Source organism: Saccopteryx leptura, chromosome 2 (assembly GCF_036850995.1).
Source record: "Saccopteryx leptura isolate mSacLep1 chromosome 2, mSacLep1_pri_phased_curated, whole genome shotgun sequence".
NCBI classification, from domain to species: Eukaryota; Metazoa; Chordata; class Mammalia; order Chiroptera; family Emballonuridae; genus Saccopteryx; species Saccopteryx leptura.
The window spans coordinates 215,641,593-215,658,695 of record NC_089504.1 but is presented as its reverse complement, the minus strand read 5'-3'; the positions used below and the strand labels follow the sequence as shown (position 1 = coordinate 215,658,695).

The 17,103-nt window shown below is 50.7% G+C and overlaps 1 protein-coding gene across 2 annotated transcripts; it reads right to left on the bottom strand.

The window, feature by feature from the left end:
- Window positions 1–1,270: 1,270 nt before the first annotated feature.
- CFAP410 (cilia and flagella associated protein 410) lies at window positions 1,271–10,155 on the bottom strand. 2 transcript variants are annotated; one of them, XM_066370044.1, is made up of 7 exons: window positions 9,976–10,155; window positions 8,542–8,560; window positions 7,103–7,149; window positions 5,905–6,134; window positions 4,621–4,792; window positions 3,869–3,959; window positions 1,271–2,134 (listed from the first exon to the last, which is right to left on the bottom strand). In XM_066370044.1, exons 1-7 carry the CDS (start codon window positions 10,050–10,052, stop codon window positions 2,003–2,005), a joined length of 768 nt encoding a protein of 255 aa, XP_066226141.1. In that variant the 5' UTR covers window positions 10,053–10,155; the 3' UTR covers window positions 1,271–2,002. The 2 variants fall into 2 exon arrangements, with proteins under 2 accessions (XP_066226141.1, XP_066226142.1); XM_066370045.1 differs by lacking the exon at window positions 8,542–8,560.
- Between the last annotated feature and the right edge of the window lie 6,948 nt (window positions 10,156–17,103).

Here is a 17,103-nt window from a genome sequence, read left to right as displayed (position 1 = left end):
TCTGCCCTGTCCTGAGGGGTCACCTAAGTGCCCTCAGCCAAGTCCTGAAGGGTGACAGGTCTGGCCTTCCCAAGCTCAGGATTTCTGAGTCTGGTTCCTGGGTTCCAAGTCTGACTTTGAACCATCCCCAGACTCAGCCTGGGCTGGGGTCTCTAAAGCAGATCCAAGGATCCTGGGGCAGGTGGCTGACCTGAGTGAAGTTGCCGTGAGACCCTGGTGGGGGTGGGCAACAGAAGGGGTAAGCAGCCAGAAACTTCATCACCATAGGCTGTGGGCTGATCCACTAGAAGTTCTGGGACAGCAGAGCCTCAACCCACAGCATGGTGTAGGCACCTGGAAGGTGAGCTGAATGGACTACACCAGCTCGCTTGGGCAGGACCTGTCACTCCTGAGCTCGCTGTGCCACTAGGTCTTTGTCCACCGCAGCTGCCTAGGCACCAGTCCAGGGCTGCTTTGGCCTGCGTGCCTACTCTCAGCATTGCAGAAGCTCGGGACAAGGTTCCGGGACATAAGAGGTTTGTGGGGATGTCCTGGCCTTGAGGACCCTTGGGCCACATGGGGGGGGTCCTAGGCAGGGGGCTTCTCCTGGTTGCACCTGGCTTGGTGGCTCTAGGGACCAGGTTGGGCCCTTCATCCTTGGGCTGCCTTCGTGTCCTGACAGATCTTGGCAGGGAGACTTGGTCACTCTAGGGGGCAGCAGTATGGAGTGGCCCTGTGCCAGGGCACACACCAGCCTCACCATGTTAGGGCCTGATTGTTCCTGGGTGCCCGTTTATGGAGCTCGGCCCTAGGATCTGCTTTGCTTGCTGTGAGTGTGGGCTGTCCCAGGCAGGCTGAGTGATGTGTCCTCCTGGGTCTCAGTCCTGTCCTGTGTAAACTGGAGCTAGCAGGACACACACGTGGTATAGTGCCAGGACCTGCTGTGCTCTCAGGGTTACTTGGGAAGTTCAGAGTGGGGACTGTCAACTGCCACTGTTCGAGACTAGAGGCCATGGGTGAACGTGCTCTCCTTGGTCCAGTACGAAAGTTTCAAAGGCCACCAAATGAGTAGGTGGCTGGGAGAGGGGGCCCAGACCTGACAGAGCCTCTGACCTGTTGGGGGGACCATGGTGGGAGGCTGTGCAGAGCTGAGGGGCTGAGGCAGGCAGATGCAACTCAAGGGTTCCCGAGTGAGGTGTGCCACGTCATGGGGCAGGTGGGAGGGAAGCTGGTGTGAGCCCTCCATGTTCAGTGTGAGACGGAGGGCATTCATAATTCAACCACCTTCATCTTGGTCTAACCAAGACACAGTTTTATTGAGAGAAACCTCCCATAACTATGAGAAGGCACACACACAGGCCCAGCAGCCACCCTTCCCAGATGACCCCACATTGCAAGCCGGCACCATGCATCTACAGAGAGCCATGGTCTAGATGCAATTACTCCACTGGTTTCTTGCCTCGCACGTTGTGATTGTCATCTCTTTGGTTTGTGCAGCTCACAGGGATGCGGACATTCCCACCCCACAGAGAGGAAAGGGGCAGAGGGAGTATCCTATCTCCCTGTCTAGTCCCAGTCATTTCAACAGCAGTAAGAATGGACTGGTCTTTAATGGCTCAGGGGTCAGACTGCACCCCTCCCATCTAGAAGCTTCCTTAGCTTTGGGGTCTCTAGGAGGGCCCCCAGGCCTGCAGCATCACCACTTGGATACTGTGCATCACAGCAAGGCCTGCGACTCTCTAGAGGAAGAAAATGTTTTAGATGCAGTTTCCAGAAGGCCATCCTTCACCACCCAGCTGCTTCCCCTGTGGCTGCGTCTGGATCCCCCAGCAAACACGGCGGGCCTGTCCCTCCCCAGCCTCTCACGCAGGGTCTGCACACACTGCATCACGCACGGCTTTTAAAACATCACGTGCCTTCCTCCCAGGCCACCAGCCAAACAAAACACCCCAAGTGGAAGAAGGCCCAGTGGCCATGGTGCTGTGTGTTGCAGATGTGAATCTGGGGTGGGGTCCCTGCTGGGTCATTCCATGTCCTCCTGCAGTTCCTGCCGGTGTAGGGCCTGCAGCCGGCTGACCACAGTCTGGTGCACGGCCTCCAGCCCCTCAGTGTCCAGGTCCTGCAGCAGCAGCAGGACAGCAGTCAGGATGTTGTTCTGGGGGCAGAGAGTCACTGGCTGAGTGCCACACCCAGCAAGGCTAGGCTGCCTACACCACGATATGCCTTGAGCCCTGGCCAGCAGCGTGCCAGGTCACGGGGGATTAGCCTTCCAGTCAACCAACAGACCACATCGGTAGGGACTCGTGCGTCCTGAGTCCCGCCCAGCTATGGTGTGGCACTCACTGCGTGGGGATTCCCTACATTCCCTCTCCTCTCAGGCTCACAGCCTGGGAGCCCAGGGTGGCTAAGTAACTGGCCCTCAGACACAGAGCTGGTCAGTGGTCCAGCAGGAATCAGAAGCGGCCGAACAGCCCCGGACGACTCGGTAACACATGCTCAAACACACATATCTTGTGTGTGATGGATGTGTGTGTCAGTGTATCTATACTCAGTTTCTACCTGCATTCTAACAGGGACACTTTGCCATTTCGGCTATGAAAATTTGGGAAGGATTTTGCACAGGTGGGGCTACGTGAGCCGATTCGCCCTGTGAAATGCCTGGGATGGCTGTGGGCCCAGAGGACACTGCTGAGACCATGTGCTCACAGGACACAACGGAGCCCTATGGAGTCCCCACCTCCTGATACCTGCGCTTGGGCACTGACCCCTGGCCTCCATAACACTCAAATCTCCCCTCAGATCTTACCAAGTTCCCCATTCCTAAGGTCTCCTTGCCATCTGCGTCCTCACACTCAAGGACCTGTGGGAGGCTCACTGCCCCCCAGAGCACCCCGCATGGCTGGGACCCTCCGAGGCAGGTTGGAGCCACATTTCCATTCACACCAGGGCAGGCCCCCACCCCTTCTCTGCTTCTCAGAAGCAGGCCTGTATGTTTAAGCAGGTTCAACAGAGGGCACCAAGCTGAGCCAGTATTTTCAATCTCTGGTCCAGTCTCCCTGGGCTCTGCAGAGCCCCCAGCATGGGGAGGAGGAAGCTTCAGGCCTTAGCCCCCTGCTGGACAGACCTGCTCGCTCCCCGAAAATCAAAGCTCTGCTCCCATGGCCAGCCATATGTACACTGGAGGTTCTCCTGAGATGTGCACGAACCGCTAAGCTGGCTCCATGGGGCCACCATGGTGAAGAGGAAGGGAAGTCCTGAGGGGACAGTGACTTGGTGGATAAAGTCACATGCCAGAGGCCCAGCACCAGCTGCCTAGACTGGACTTCAATCTGTGGTCACTTTTGTCCAAGGTCTGGGGTGATGCTTTACCTGGAGGATGGGCTGGCACTTTGCAAGGACAGGGCCTCAGTCCACTCACTTCTGCATCCCCCTCTCCCCAAGCTTTGCATAGTGAATGGTCACTGAACAAATGCATGAAGATGATACTGGCGGCACAAGGACCCCTGGAAGGGACCAGGGCTTGGATGGCATTGCCCAGGTGCCCACTTCTTGTTCGGTCATCAACCTGTTATCTTATAGGGAAGGCTCTGGAGCCATGGGGCCTGCTTCCCAGTCACTGTGAGGTGATGGAACCACCCCGGCCAGGATGAGGGGTCACCACATCCAACTGCAGGCAGGAGGCCTCTGCACAGCAGCAAACCTCTGTACTAAAGTGCGGCCACAGCCATTCTTCCAGCCCACAGACATGGAGCTCTCCCTGCAGCCTCAGCCCCCACAGTCCCGCACATGCAGGCAGAGGGCACAGATGTTGTTAGTCCCTCACCCCATTCCCACCAAAATTTTTACACTCTGGACAGGGGCAGCCAATGGCCACCCCCGTCACACTTACCCTGTTCTTGCAACTGCTCACAGTCTCCCTCTGTGAGAAGGAAGGAAACCGGTCCTGGGCTGGGCGCTTCAGGCCAAGCTGTCCCTGGATGCTGTTGATGGAGGGATGACAACAGTGCATGAGGCTGAGGAGCTCAGGCCCCATTTCTGCAGGGTCAACTCCCAGAGCCTTGGAGCACTGCAAGGAAGAGACACCTAACAATGGTAACCCCCTCCCCAGTATGAGGGGAAACCCCCACCAAGTGACATCACTTCTGGAGGGACAAGAGCACCAGACGGGAGAATGGGAAGGTGCTACAGCACCTATTTTTCTCTGATTCCCTGGGGGCTGCCTTGCTGTACCTCACACTCCTGCCCAGGGTCGAGGGTGGGATACTAAACACAAATGATGTGTGAGAATCCAGGAAAACCAAATGGCACTTTGTCTGCTATGTGTACTAAGCCTGAGAACCCTGCTGGAAACAACTATCTCTACAGTGTTTCCCATGTTCAGTTTCTGCTCAAAAACATGCATGACAATCAGATAGTTGTCCTCAGAGGCCACCCTCCCCTCCCCTCCCCTGAAGGCTCCTCCAGCCCACCCTGTGCAGGGCTGGTTCCTCACTTGCACACACACGTTGTGCTTTGAGCATTCTCTTGGCCAGCGAGGGCCAGATGAGAAAGAAGCACCCTGGGCAGCTCGCTCGGCTTGCTCCCCAGAGATGGGAGTCATGGCCAGCTGACTCTTCTCAGGAGAGTGGCCCAATGGTGTACCTTGCCTCCTCCTCGCTGTAGCTCAACGGATCCCCTTGGGTCTCAGCAGTGGCATTCATGGTGCTCAGGGCAAAGGATAGCTCAGACCTGCCATTCCCTGTGCCCTCTCTGCTGGGGGTCGTGACCTCCTCTCCCTCCATCAATGCTCGGGACAGCTCCTCCTCAGTCACAGCTTCAAGGGGAAGAAAAAGGGGCAAAAACAGAGTGGCCTCACCACATGCAGGCCCATGTACCATGGCACTCAGCAGTCTGCCTTACAGAAAAGGTTTCTATCCATCCACCCCAACAGTAATTCCTCAGCCCTGGCACAAGCTAGACACTCAGCAGATGGCCAATGACTGCTTGTGAATCTGGATTTCAGCATTCCCCAAAAGTAAATACTCATCAAAAAACCTCTCAGATTAGCCCTGGCTGAATAGCTCAGTTGGTTAGCACATCTTCCTGAAGCACAGAGGTTACCAGTTTGATCCCCAGTCAGGGCACATGGCACATACAGGAACAGATCGATGTTCCTTCTCCCTCTCCCTACCTCTCTCACTAAAATCAATAAACAATAAAAAACCCAAGAAACCTCAAATTAAAATTTAAAAAGGAACATAATACACAGCTTTTATTCCATTTGATTATCAATAAATTGCCCTGAAGTTTATATTACAATTATTCATCTGGGAGAAAATAACTGTGCACATAAGACAAGGATTAGGAGCCAGCACACAGAGAATGGCGGACAAACCAGGTCAAGGGCCCATGTTCTGAGAACAGGAAGAATCCCGGAGGCAGGAGCACAAAGCCCATGGCGCCCTTGGCATAAGGCAGAGGTTTGCCTATGGGTCACAAAGGAGGTGCAGGTGAAACCCTAGACCCCCGCCTGATAGAAGCCAACACCAGGTAACCCAAAGCTGGGAATGCAGGGGCACCACCACTCTGGGTCCCCATTCAGCCCACCTGGACCTTCTCACATGCTTGCCAGGGCACATGGATGAGTGTTTGGGGCAGAATGGTCTTAACAGGGGAAAAAAAGCAGCAGCCCAGTGTATGTCAACAGTGGGTGGACAAACTATCTATGTGAGGTTCACCTGAGATCCTGCTCTGTGCACAGGGTGCCGCACCTCTGTAACGGAATCACAGGGACACTTCGAAAGAGGCACACAGACCCTGGTCGGGGGGTCCTACTGGGAGACTCTAGAGGAGGAGGCACCTGTGATGATCTGAGGGCTCAGGGGTTTACCAAAAGGGGCAGAGCAGGGAGGGCCTCTGCCGGATGTTTTCAGCACGAACACCTACTCTGGTTGTCCAGCTTCTGCAGGGTCGGAAGGTTGCGCAGGACGGTCATGCGGTAGAGGTGGGGATTGGCGCCGCAGCACGGGTTCTCGGCCAGCCACAGCACCCGCAGGCGTGGCAGGCCCTTCAGGTAAGAGAGCTCAGTCAGGCTGGCGATGTGGTTCCTCCGCAGGTAGAGCTCGCTCAGTTGCTGGCACTGGCTCATGGGCTCCAGGGTTGACACGCTGTTGACGCTGCAGAGACAGCACGGTGAGCACCTGCCTGGTATTACCTTGTGTTACAGAGAGGGAGACCGAGGCATAGAGGTCTGGACTTTGCTCCAGGTGGGAGAGCTAGGACTTAGCTTGGCACAGCTGTGAGCCCATTTGTTCATTTACCCCATGAGAAGGCACCGACCAAAGAGGCTTGGCCAAGGCTATGGTGCCATGAGCTCATGGCGGGTGGCATAGGCATCCACCAGGTAACCAAGGAAGGCACAAAGGATGAGCAGGGGGCTGGTAAGAGAAAAATGGGTGACCGGTTATGTAATGAGGAAGGTAAGTCACAGAGGACTGCGTGGGACCCAGGGCTTATGACCATAATACTTAGGGAGAATTCCAGAACCTTCTGAACTGCCATACATGGAGAGTGTGCCTTCCCTGCAGAGTTCAGAGCCCCGTCAGGGTTTACACGTGGGGACCTGCAGCAAGCACACTTGCATCAGAGCAGCAGGGATCCGGTGTCAGCAGCCACCCTGGGTCCAGAGTGGGCAGGAGGGCATTGGGGGAAGACCCTCCAAGAACCCCAGCTGCTGGGAATCCCAATGAACATTTTGATTCACTCAAGGTTTCCTTAGTCTTTCAAAATGCCAACGACTCAAAAAGAGGTAACTTATCAATGACAGATCACGTGACATGAAGAAACTGGCAGAGTTCCCGCAGTGACAGAATCATGTCAGAAAAGGCTGGGGTGCTGGGAGCATTTGTGGCCACAGTGAAAGTGACTGCTTATCACTGGGGGGCTGCACTTGCTGACCCACAGCGAGGGTGGGCAGGGACACAGCAGGGGGAGGCCCAGGGGAAGTGCCAGAAGAGGGGCAGAACTAGAGGAAAGATGAGGAGCAAGTGGCCCTCCCAGATCTTCCTGGAGAGTTTTCAGGTTATCCAGGTTCCCCTCCTCTTCTAGCCCCAGTGACTTAAAGTGACAGCAGGTATTCAGGTACCTGAGGGTGATCACTTCCAGGCTGGGCATTTCCCGGCATATGGAGATCTAAGGAGGAAAAGAATGCGATTGCAAATACTGCTGGGGACTGGTATCGTGACATCACTTCTATCAGCCCAACAGAGAAGCAGCTTGGAGCCACAGTTAACTCCACCTCTAGGGCTTAAGTACAGTGGCCTCCCTCCCCTCACACTAACTACACCAGAGCAGGCAGGCACTGCATTCCACTCCACTCTGCAGCCCACTGCCTCCCTCAGCCTGGATGAGAAACATGCATTCTCTCCAAAACTTTCCAACACTAAAACACTGCCTGTACAGAGCAGTCCTAATTTTAGAAACCCTCTAAGGACATCAAGTAAGGAAACCTCAGTGTCCCTTATGCTAGACAGAGAACCTTACTTCTTGCTGTTCCTGACATACAAGAAAAGGACTGAAGCCCCTTCTTGCCAACAATGCTGGGCAAAAAGGGAGACAGGGTTGAAAATGGGCTCTCAGATTGTATCAACACTGTTGATTCAGTGGGAAAGAACAGCAAGGGGCTCAGGCAGATCCATCAAGCTTCCTAACCTATCAGGTTGTTGAGTAATGCATCCTCCAAGTATCTAAGTGTCTGCCATTCATGAGGCAGGAAGCCAGATGGTCCCTGACTACAGCAAGCTCACGGTCTGGTCAGGATGCCTCATAGTGCAATGTATTTGTTTTCTGCTACCGTGGTGGTTTGTTTGTTTGCTTGTTTGTGTTTTTCCTGCTAAATATGCAGCTTTTCAGCTATTGCATGAGGTGGAATCAGCTTTTCTGGACAGCCCAGGTGCTCAGCAGTGTTCAAATTTTGTTTTTAAGAAAAAGCACAGTTCAAATAACAAAAGTAGGTAAGAACTGAATTATTGGCACTCAAACTCTGCACAAGTTGGGGGCATTAATTCTAGGAGTGAGAAAGAAAAGAAGAAATCTATACACAGACCCACAGCTCACTCAGCTCTCTGCACTGTCATGCCACACCCTAGGCCCCATCTCCTTCTGCCATTGGGTGGGGCATCAAGTTGGATGTGACCAAGAGGAGGAGCTGAAGTAAGCTCCTCGTCAGTGACACAAAGTTCAGGAACCCACAGAGACCCCCCAGCCAAGTGTACTTCTCTATAAAATAAACCCTACTCTGGGTTCCTCCCCAGGTCAGAGCAGGGCTGCACCTGGATCTGCTCTCTCTTCTGTGAGACCTGCATAGACACAGGAACCTCTCGGTCACATATATAAAGGAACTTCAAAATAAACTTGGGTGCTAGAGAATTGTTTTTTTTATTAGTGGTTCTGCCTTATAACAATTGCTAAGTGAACAAAGTTCCAGAGTAGGGCCTGAATTGAATTGGTGCAGTTCTGTCAATTTAACAATTCTCTGTGGAAGAGGCTACAACTATGGGGACCAAGGATCAGCATAATACTTACATCTGTGAGGCGGCTGCCCCTGGGGAAAGAGAAGACATACATACTTTAATTTTTTTAAAAGTTAATATAAAAAAATTTAAAAATTAGTCCAAAAACTAACAGTGAATGCTTACAAATGTTAAGATCCTATGATTTCAATGACAAAGTAAAACTTTGCCCATAAAACTGACAAGGTATCAAAATTGTTTTATGGTTGATTTTCTAGAAAATAATATATATATAAAGTGACTGAGGGCTACTTCTCAGACTGAAGAGCAGTAGAGGGGCTGGGCCATTTGAAGGACATAAGACCGACTCATTCTCAAGACTGTGGCAGCAGAATCATTTCCCTCATGGATGTAAACAAACACGGGAGTCTTTATAAGTGGCCAAGTTCAAAGGCTAAACATACAACTTATGAAACACTTTAGAACGCCTAAAATAAGGTTATTGTTTCTCTCTGCTTAGGGAAAGTATGACCACCCCATGCAGAACAAGAAATGCATTATTGAAAGTGAATGGCAGGGGATGTTGGGGCCTAAGGACCAGATGTGCCAGAGCAAGAAGAAAAGCTTTTTATGAACAAGCAGAGCTCCTACACTGCAGTCAATCTGCTGACACCAGCGGGAGGAAAGTCTGCTCTAGGCTGAGTTTCCTACTCCTTACCTGAACTGCCTAGTTCAGTCATGTGTGAAGCCTTGCTCTGAGTCCCCGGTGAAAACCTGTACCTCTTTCAGGAGTTCATGAAGCATCCTGGTCCTGCCTTGGCTCACTGAGACCACCCTGCCCTGGAGGCTGCACTGACCCCACAGCACCTATATCCTGCTGTCACCTCCCACCTCCGAGTGAGTCACCAGCTCCTCTCCCATAGGACTCAGTTAGGAAAATAATTACTAAATCACTGCTGAAGAGTCTTCATTCTTTCTTTCCCCTAGAAATGGTTTTAATCACCTTGATCTCCCACCTTGTTAGGAGACTTGACTCCCAATGACCGGCAATGTCAGAAATCAGACCCAGCCACAGAAGAAACCATTTGCTCCACGAAAGCTATCTATCTAGAAGCCCCATAATGAGTCTTCAAGGTAATTCTGTTTCAAGCTAGGATAGCAGTTTTGGAGCCTGTGACTGAAACATCACCACTGGGAAGGGTGGGGTGTATGGGTATGAATATTTTGGAATAAACTTTGCCAATGGTCACCTGAGTTTGTGACAGCACCTCCCAGACACTGTGGACCCTTGGGACCTGGAAGGTCAGCCTGGGCCAGGGGCCAGGAAGGCTGAGCTGGAGGTGCCGTTAGAGGCCGTTCTGAGCCTCGCCTCAGAGCAAAGATATCGGGTTGGGGGTCCCATCCTACAGCGGAGGTGCGGAGCAGGAAGGAGCTCTATCACTCGGAGGGGGTGGCTTTAGGGTAAGGGGTGAGGGCAGCGGGGAGGCACTCGGCTTTTGAACCTCACCAGCAGTTTAGTTTCCTCACGTTGTGCAGCTCCGAGGCCTTGGCCCGGGACAGGACCATCTTGCGCGTCAGCTTCATGGCGATGGGCGGCCGGGCCCCCAGCCACCCACCGGACCCGGGACGCGCCAGCTATCCTGGAGGATTTCTGCTCCAACGCCGCGCATCTCCAGGGGGCGGAGCCCGCGTCGCCCGGGGCGGTTCCTGTGAGCCCATTGGCCTCTCGGTGAGGGGGCGGGGCAGCTCTAGTGCAGTGGGGCTGCCTGGGCTTCCGCTTTCCATGATGGCTCCACCCTCTCCCGTCCCTCTGCGCCTGCGCAGGCACGGCATGGGAAGACGCCGGGATCTGACGTAATTAGGTGGCGACCCGAGATGCTAAATTTAGGTTTTCAGTCCCATCCCCAATCCCTGAGCTCCAACTCGAACCTCCGATGTCCCAGTCCCCACCACAAATTCCGAGCCCCAAGCCCCACCCTTCAGCTCCAGTCCCAGCCCCGGACATTAGAGGTGATGTACTCTTAACTCTCCTGAATTAAAACAATTTAAACTGTTGAAATAAGAAATTGAGAACAGTCCTAGGGCTGTGTTGATGTCCTCTCTCCCTTTCAACATTTGAAGAAATGAGTCAGGTGCCAAAGACATGGAGTCAGCCCTAGCGGAGACCTCACAAGTATCAACTTTTTATAAATTATACGTTATTTGCACATTACATTAAGACAGGCATTTGGGATCTCAGATGAGGTAGGGGTGACAAGACCAAACTTCATATATAGACACCTTTCTCTGAGACCTCTTCCACTAGGCACCTGTCCTGGTTTTGGTCTGCCAGTCAGGGCTCTCAGACACTGGCAGTGTGGCTTCCTGGGGACCTGTTCCAGATGTGGGTAGAGGACGATGGCTCTCGTGTTGGAAATCTGCAGTCACAGAAAGCCAAGGTTTTGGTGGTGGCCTGCAGGGGTATTGAGGGTCCATCACAGGGAGGAAATGGTCCAGGAATATGATGGTCTGGAGGCTGGTGAATGAGAAAGGATGCCATGCTTAAGGTGGCAATGAGTGGTTGTTGGGTCACTGTAAGTTTTAGGAAACTAAGGCATCTCAGAACCATGCGGTCCAGGTTCTTAGCTGGCAAGCAGGCAGAGAACCATCTGACTAACGAGGCCTGAGCTAAGAGAAATACCGACCCTGGGCTCAGCACACATAGAGTGGAGAAAGCTTCCAGCAGGTCCAGACTTGGAGGGTAGACCTCTGCTTATGAGCTTGCAGAAGGTCTCTGGCTGTCCCAACGGGGGAGCCACGTCAAGTAGCAGGGACAAAGCTAGGGCATCCAGGAGCCATGGAGAGCAGGCTGGTCCAAGAGGTGGTGCAGAAACATCCAGACAAACTCTCCAAGGTATAGACAAGGATGCTGCCAGCAAATGGAAGAAAGCAAGCATGTGCAGGAGTTCATTCTGGGGAGATCAAGCAGGCATATGACAGGGTGTTTTACATTGTGACAGATGCCATCGGGCTGGCAGCTGATAGGAAGATAGCTTTAGGGTTGTTGGTCCCAGGCTTGACCCCACCTGGCTGAGATGGCCCTTCCTCCTACATGGACTGTTGTGGCCCAGGTGAAGGGACCAGATTCATAGCAAACCCTTCCAGGGAGGGCTGTGTTTCGGACTCCAGCTCTCTAACCTTGCCAGTCATGAGAAGTGCCTGCCCACTGTCCCTTGACAGTGCCCAAGGAGGGCCTCCCTGTGAGAGGGCTGCACCTGGAGGGTTTTGTAGGTGATGGGGGTGAGGGAGAAAGGCGTGGAGACCCCATAGGTCTGTCCAGAGTAGGTCAAGAACTTGAATTCAGAGTGTGTGATTTCCTGGCACAGAGAAATCACTAGGGAGCAGGTCCCCTTCCCGCTGAGTCTGGGTGGCCTGGGTGTCTGGCAGGAAACATCTGCTTCTCTTCTCGGCTGAAGTTGGGGATAGGCTCTTGTCAGGCTTCCTCACCAAGAGGAGGAAGGGAACACAGACACGCTCACATGGGCACTTCTGCAGTCCTGGCCACTTCTAGAAGGCTGGTCGAGAGGGTGGTTGGGTTTGAATTAGTTAAAGGTCCTGGTGATTCAGGTGACATTTGTAAAGTGAGGACTCTGTACAATAAATACAAGTGTGGTGGTTTGTGTGGTGTTGCTGTGCCTTTCCCAGAACTCCCTCCCTTTCTAGCTCCAGGAGGACTTTTTTCAAAGTGGCCTGCACTTTGGAAGGTGGAAGAGGAGCAGCAGCCGTTGCTCCCCAAAGGTAATCCTGGTCAGATGACAAATGAGATGGATGGTAGGGTCTTCTCTGAGATATGTGCTCTTCTTCCCAACCATGGCCCTGCGTGGGGGCACTGCTCAGTGACCCCCTTCTCCAACTTCTCTTTTTGGATGTCTAAGTCCCTAGCTCCTTTCACAGTTGTGTAAATTTTAATTACTATAATATATTTTGTATTTCATAATTCTCATAGGGATTTTGCTTTCCTAAATGAATCCTGACAGAAAGAAGTGCAACCAAACTCAAACCAAAAATGAAATGGCTCATATGGAGAAGCCAAGGGTACAGCCTCAAGCATGCTGATCCTGGGTCTCAGTCTTCCTTATCAGGCCAACCCTCTGCCCACCCGACCCCTCCAATTGCCACATCTAGGTGTTCCGCATTCTCCACTTGTTGCATCCACCGGGTACGAGAACAAACGTCGGAGACTTTCAGGAGCTTAGATCGTACTTTATTGGCCAAGTTTAATCTGTGCAGGGGCAAACTCCCAAGATGTCCGGAGACACCGTACTCACAAGGAGCTGCAAGCGAGAGTCGCGCCTGGCACTTATAACTAGGTCCTTATATATCCTAAGTGAGCAAGCATTATGGATAACTGCCACAGAAGCAGATGTGGCAGTTAGCTATTCGCTAGGGAGGTCGCACGTAGCATAGCTATAATAGGGGCAGGGTTTAGCTTAGTGGCGAATTTCAAACATAAACTTCTGATAAGGGTTTCTGACCAATAGACTGCAGGATGTTTGTCCTCCTTTGTGCTGATCTTCTTAGTTCTCAGCCTCACAGGGACCCTATCAGCACCTCCCTGTTCCTGCTCCTTCAATAGTTACACTCTGGCAGCCACAGTACACCTCCCTGAATCTAACATTCCCCCATCTCTTTTGGGCATAAATCAAACCCTTGATTCTTCATCAGTGGGGAGAATGGTGTAAGGTTGGGACAGAACCATTAACTTTACTACATCTACCCTCTTCTTTATGAATGCAAGGAGCTTATTAAGGATTATTGGTCCAAAGGTAAGAGCCAATAAGAATAATAGGAGGGGTCCAGCAATTGCGGATATGAGGGTAGTTAACCAAGGAGAAGTCTTGAACATAGAGGCATACTAGCTAGGGCTGTCTTCTTCTAGGTTCCTATTCTTTAATCTGTTTGCAAGTATCTTGATATTCTCTCTAATTACTCCAGAGTGGTTAGCATAAAAACAACATTCTTCTCTTAAAGCAGCACACAGTCCTCCTTGCTCAAGGAGGAGGAGGTCTAGCCATCTCCTATTCTGAAGGGCTACCTCGGCTAGGGAGTCTATTTGCTTCTCGAGATATATTACCTGGTTTTGGAGAAGCACAATATCTTTGCAGAATGTCTTGGATAGCTGTCTGAGGGTAAGTTCCCCTTGAATGAGGGATGCTGTCCCTACTGCTGCTGACCCTACAATTCCTATGGTAGCTATGATAGGGATAAGGAGTGGAGCTCGTTTTGCCTGCCTCGGGGGAGCAACAAGGAATTTGGGGTTCCCCCCATACAGATATACCTGTGGAATAATATAAGCACTTACACAAAGTTCAGGATGAGTGGGGACTATACACTTGAAGATAGCTTGAGTACACACAAACCATAGTCCTTCAGGTGCCTTCGTTACTTTTGGGCCCTCTAGGGTGGCAGGTAGGGTTTCTTGGTTAAGGCAATAGTCACTGTAATTGGAATTACCTAAGGTGAAATTTGTCAGGAGGTAGCAGGTTCCTTTCCCATGGAACTCTGCTAAAGTGAGAGATCCTTCTGAGAAACAATCCTTTATCTGATCCTGGTTCCGGTCCCTCGTAAGGGTTACTTGTAGTGGGAGCCAGTTCCCCTTCTCTCGAGGTGTTGGCCCCTAGCCCTACATAGAAAGGGGGTCTGGGACTAAGGCAAAGCCAACAAGATTCTGTAATTTCAGGCTGTGTCTTGTTAAAGAAGGGGAATACCTTATCTAATAAATCTAGGGCATACATCTCTTGGTGGTGTGGTCTTTCTAGTAACAGGCTGGGAGTGTAAAAAGGCAATTTATGGTCCTGCTCTCCTGGCTCAACTGGGAAAAAGTCTGCAGTAGGAGTTGTGGTAGCTCCGCTCTGGGCCTGTCTTATTGTCCGGGAGTTTTGGTGCTGCTGGAGTGAGGGCTGCCGGGAGGCTGACAGGGGGCCTAAGTGGCTTGAGTGGCAGCCCGTTCCCTACTCCTTGAAGGAGAGGTCTGTTCTTTGTAGGAAGTTTTCTAATGGTGAAAAAGGTACCAGGGTCATTTCCCCATACATATAATCGTAATCCCAGGTTTTTCCTAAATTCCAACTCGGGTCTTGAGGCTTCTTAATGGTAATAATGGTAGGGTTGCAATTATCTTTAGCACAGTTATCATCCCGATCATCATTGGGTCTTTTTCCTCCTAATCTAGTCCCCAATCAAAGAAGACTTATGTCTGGGTCTGGTTTAGGTGGACTCTATTGAAATTCACTGACTAGGGTCTCACAACCCCACTTTTTACAATAATAATCTGTGTGAGACCCGCATATGCGATGCCGTCCGGAAGGGGGTTCGGGGCAAGCATAGTGTGGAGTATACCATAAAGCCCTATTTTTCACATTGGGGTCACACCCATTACCTAAGGTGTATGAGCTAGGCAAATCATCAGCGAGATTTGGCTGAATCAGAATGTCTCCAAGCTGCTGGTGAATCACAGAACTTGTCTTCAAAGAACTTTGATAAGTCAGCTTGGAGAGTTATGGGGTTGCTATTATCCCAGGTGTTATTCTGTGCTATAACTGTGCCATCTGCTGTCCTGATTAAAACCCATTCCTGCAACTCTAGTCCCTTACTGGGTAAACAATAAAAAGTCATCAGTCCTAAGTGGAGGAGAAGGTGAGCTTTAGAGGTTCTCCAGGGGTCTGCTTTGTCGGGAGCCAATCCACTAATGCTGGCTAACTAGGTCACAGCAGAAGAAGATCCACATCTGCTGGTTGACAAAGTCACAGCAAAAGAAGATAGAGTCACCGCAGTAAAGACCAACAGCTGCGGGTTGACAAAGTCACCGCAAGGAAAGGCACGATACTTCCCCCTTTAATCTTTTGAATTAATCTGGCCTTATATCCCCCCTTTTTCTGGGTGTGTGCTATTATTTATGGCACAGGAATAATAGTACCATGCTTTCCCTGTAGATTCGTAGTAATTTCTTTGGAAACGAGACAGAAGGTGTAAGTTCCACAGAAAAGCCTGTAAGCCCCTTGAACTGGGCTCATAAACATAAGAGGCTGGCTATAATATCCCTCGTAAAGGGTTAAGTTTGTAGGAGAATTTCTTCTTAATCATGTTAGAAAGAATAGATTGTGACTTGTGAATGGGTAGAAGGCAGTGGCTGTGCAGAGCACCTTTCGGCCTTCACTTAATTCATCATTTTTCCTCCCTAGCCTTTTCATGTGATAGAGTAGAGAAACTTTTCTTTCTTCTTGCTTATTTGATCTGCAGATAGTGGTATACTCTAAGAAGAATATAGTTAGAACTAAACTAGTGTGTGAATATAGTAAATAAATAAAATTTGACTAGACAATAGAATCTTAGGTAAGGTGTTATGGAATGGCCCGTTGCATGGCTTGGGATGGGAATGCAGTCAGCAAGAAAAGAATGTTTTGCTAAGAAAATTGTTTTATGACTGAAGGCAGTTGCTGGGCTTTCTCAGTGAGACACTCTCATGAGGTTTGTATACCTCCCCCAAAATTTCTTTCTTCAGATAATGAGAGGTATGGGGGGGGCATCCATAGAAGCAATAGCAATTAATGTCTTCTGAAATTATGTTGCTACTAAACTATCTTGCGAGTGCACTCTATATATCTTTAAGTAAAAGTTACTCTTAATGTTATGTCAATTTCTTAATGGGAAAGCCTTTTGTTATCTTGTGAGAAAAGTTAGGACACTGCATAAACTCAAGGCCATTTGCCTGAGCAAGCGATGGTCCTTTGCTAGTCCTTAATGATTTTGTCTGTTAATCTCTCTCTGCCCCTTGACTCACAACAACAGTAAAGTTGAGTTATTAGTTAGTACTAATCCTTTAAAAGCTTTTACCGATGTTATCGTTATTCAAGTTATTTTTTAATTGTACTTTGAATGATTTGCCACCTGATTTGTAGTTTATAGATATAAATTAACTGTTATCTGGAAACATGTAAACATAGTGAAACAGAAGCAATGATTAATACCATGTAATTGTAACTTGGTGTGTGTGTATAAAAAAGGAGCTGTACTAGCATTTGGGAGAGATGCCTGGCAGTAAATGCTAACTAGAGAATAAAGAGAAAGAAAAGAATTCGGCTCTCTCACTCGAATTTCGCCGACGCCGTCTCCTCCTGTGGGGCCCCTGGAACCCCCCCGGGGCTGGACCCCGGCACTGCTTGACTTGCCATCTCCGAGACCCTTCGTCGGGTGGTTGGGCCGGCTTCACGTGGGAGAGGTGGATCCAGTAGGGCTTTTCAGCTACCTTAATAGCTGTGGGTGTACTCAGGATCACCTGGAACGGTCCATTCCACAGGCTCAAGGTTGCCCTGTCTGTGGTTGAGAATCCACACCCACTGTCCAGGTTCCGGTGGCTCCGGTAGTCGGGAGCTGTGTTTTGCATTCGATTGGGCTGATCTCTGGAGGGCCTGCACCTCGCTTCTGATGTGCTGCAGGGCCTGCAAGGACTTGAGGAAATTATGATTAGAAATCTCTAGTTCCCCTCTGGTCAATTGAGGTACAAGGGGTACAGGTTGCCCAAATAAGATTTCATAAGGGGTCCATTTATTGAGATAGGGGGTACATCTAGTTCTAAAAAGGAAAAAAGGGAGGAGCTCAA